Consider the following 2,343-nt stretch of genomic DNA (forward strand, 5'->3'; position numbering starts at 1 on the left):
TTTTTCCAAAAACGACTAAATGTTTGAGTTTACGACAAAGTCCCGGCGTCTGAGCGTCGTTGGTTCAAATCCCTTTTTGTTTTTCCAAAAACGACTAAATGTTTGAATCTTTATTTTTAACAGTGTCAAAAAAATGAAAAACCAACAGAGGGGCATAAAAAAATAAATGTTACAAGATGTTACGAACAAAACTGGAACATTGATTTATTAAAACATAAAAAACCAACACTTCTGTGTTCCTTACCCCTGCTCGGTGCTGCCATCGTAGGTGGAGTCGTTCAGGTAGACAGGCATGGCGGGCAGGTGCATGAGGTGACCCACTGGAGCCGTGTACGCCGTCCGCCCGTCTGAGCGACCAAGAAAGAAGAAATATTTACATCTCAGAAAAAAAACAAACGACCTCCGTCTGGGCCGTGAGCCATACTTTGTCAACCACTTAACCTTTTACAGAGTGACGTTTGGAGCTGAAACCAAACACCCCCCCCCAACCCACACACCCACACACACATCCTGAGAGAACGTGTAAATTAACACTGAGCATCAGTCAGAGCTGGGACTTGAACCAACGATGGTGAAGCCTCTTTATTTTATTCATGGGTTTCTTTAAGAACTGCTCCAACATTCGACCATAATCACAGCCTCAGGGAAGAAGTCAAACAAACCTGACACACACACACTGACACACACACACACACCTAATCAGCGCAGTGTGACGTCAGTGGCGCGGCGTGCAGCCCGACTCTCCCACTGCATAATAAACAGTTCTTCTGAGTCGTGTGAACTCTGGTCCAGATCACAGACTCTCCCTGGTTGATGGGCTTCACTCACACATTCACCTAATGCGGCCGTGGACCGCGGGTCGGGTCGGGCCCATATTAAATGTACAACAATAAACACAGGACGGAGCGCGAGCTTTAAGGTGAAGTGATGCGAGACCGCGCCGAGAGGCTCAGCCTGTAAAAAAACCCGACACGCCGTAGATGTTTTACGTAGTCTCTGTCGGACGGATGAGCCCAAGTGCACGACGTCAGGATCCACATCAGAGCAGATTTCACGGATGGCCGTCCCTGAAGACATTAACCACAAGCTGAGGCTTTTAGCCCCGCGACGGCGCTGATTTACGGGCGAGGAAGCAGAGGAGGTGACACACACTGTGGCTTCTTTTTATCCGAGCCAACCCCGCCCGCTCCACCGAGGCTGTAAATGTGATGTCATAAGTCAGACCGACGAGGCAGATATACGACTGGGAACGCTCCGTCCTAATCCCTCCGTCCCTGACTGACAGGCAATCAGACGGAGTGTGTGAACGTCCTGGTCCCGTCCAGTTCTGGAGAACCCGTCTGACCAAACCACACGTGAACACAGACGTACTCACCGTCCCAGACGCAGCCGTACAGCTCCACTCGGAGGCAGACGCTCATGACCCTGTCGGCCAGGGGGTGGAAGCGCACCACGCGGGCGACAATGGGGGGGCCCAGGTCCTTGAGCACGATGTCGTAGGTGTTCTTGTTCCCTGACACCACCTGGAGGAGACACGTATGAATATTTAATCACTCCTCTGCTCTCTTATCTGCTCACTTCAACGTTCTCGCCTCAGGGCGCTGATATTTTATGCAGTATATATTCTTTAAATGTGAACGCACCAGAAACTGACCCATATTTACTGAAGCCACAAAAGCCTGAAGAAAAATTCTGTTTTTAACCCTTCGCTCACAGGCTTGGAAATCCAAACAGACAAGAGTTTTTTTGTAGCAGAATTATTGAATTTAATGTTGTTTACAGGCTGATGAGATGGAAGAATTAAAGAAGAGGAAACAGACGGAAACATCTGACCTTCAGTCTCATATCAAGGTTCTAAAATTATAATTTAGAAGAAGAAGAGGAAGAAGGAGAAGAAGAACTTTGTTCTGTTCAGTGACCAGAGAGGATAAGGTTCAACTCTTACGTCCTGGCCCCAGCGGTCCCTCCAGGTGATCCATTTGACTCCGTCCCTGGAGTAGCTCAGGCGATAACTGCGAGCGAACTCCTGGCCGTGACCGTCGGCGTGACGACCCTGGGTTCCCACCAAAGCCAGGAAGTGGAGTTTGCGCAGATCGACCTTCGGGAGACGAACGAAAACATCATTAACACCAACACAGACTTTGTTGGTGTCGCCGAGGCAACGGTTCAAATGAAGACCCGGAGCGTCTGACCTGGAGGTACTCCGACCCACTGGGGTACACGGCTCCTGCAGGACACCAGGCTCCGTCGCCCTCTCCTGTACTCAGACTGACGGTCACAGACAACAGACAACAGACAACAGACAGACGGCTGTGAGAACGTGACCTGAATGGACTCATTAGT

The 2,343-nt window shown here is 49.9% G+C and overlaps 1 protein-coding gene across 3 annotated transcripts in view; it reads right to left on the bottom strand.

Annotated features, from left to right (window-relative positions):
• The window catches only part of LOC103388026 (epithelial discoidin domain-containing receptor 1-like), a 27,900-nt gene that overhangs the window by 13,425 nt on the left and 12,132 nt on the right, over nt 1-2,343 (bottom strand). For all 3 annotated transcript variants that reach the window (XM_025061304.1, XM_025061303.1, XM_025061302.1), the window contains exons 4-7: nt 2,193-2,268; nt 1,946-2,098; nt 1,376-1,523; nt 245-347 (exon numbers count right to left, since the gene is read on the bottom strand). In XM_025061304.1, coding sequence (XP_024917072.1) covers nt 245-347; nt 1,376-1,523; nt 1,946-2,098; nt 2,193-2,268 — 480 coding nt within the window. The remainder of the gene's footprint in view (nt 1-244; nt 348-1,375; nt 1,524-1,945; nt 2,099-2,192; nt 2,269-2,343) is intronic.

The sequence above is a fragment of the Cynoglossus semilaevis genome, chromosome 13, assembly GCF_000523025.1.
Source record: "Cynoglossus semilaevis isolate Cse_v1.0 chromosome 13, Cse_v1.0, whole genome shotgun sequence".
Taxonomy (NCBI): Eukaryota; Metazoa; Chordata; class Actinopteri; order Pleuronectiformes; family Cynoglossidae; genus Cynoglossus; species Cynoglossus semilaevis.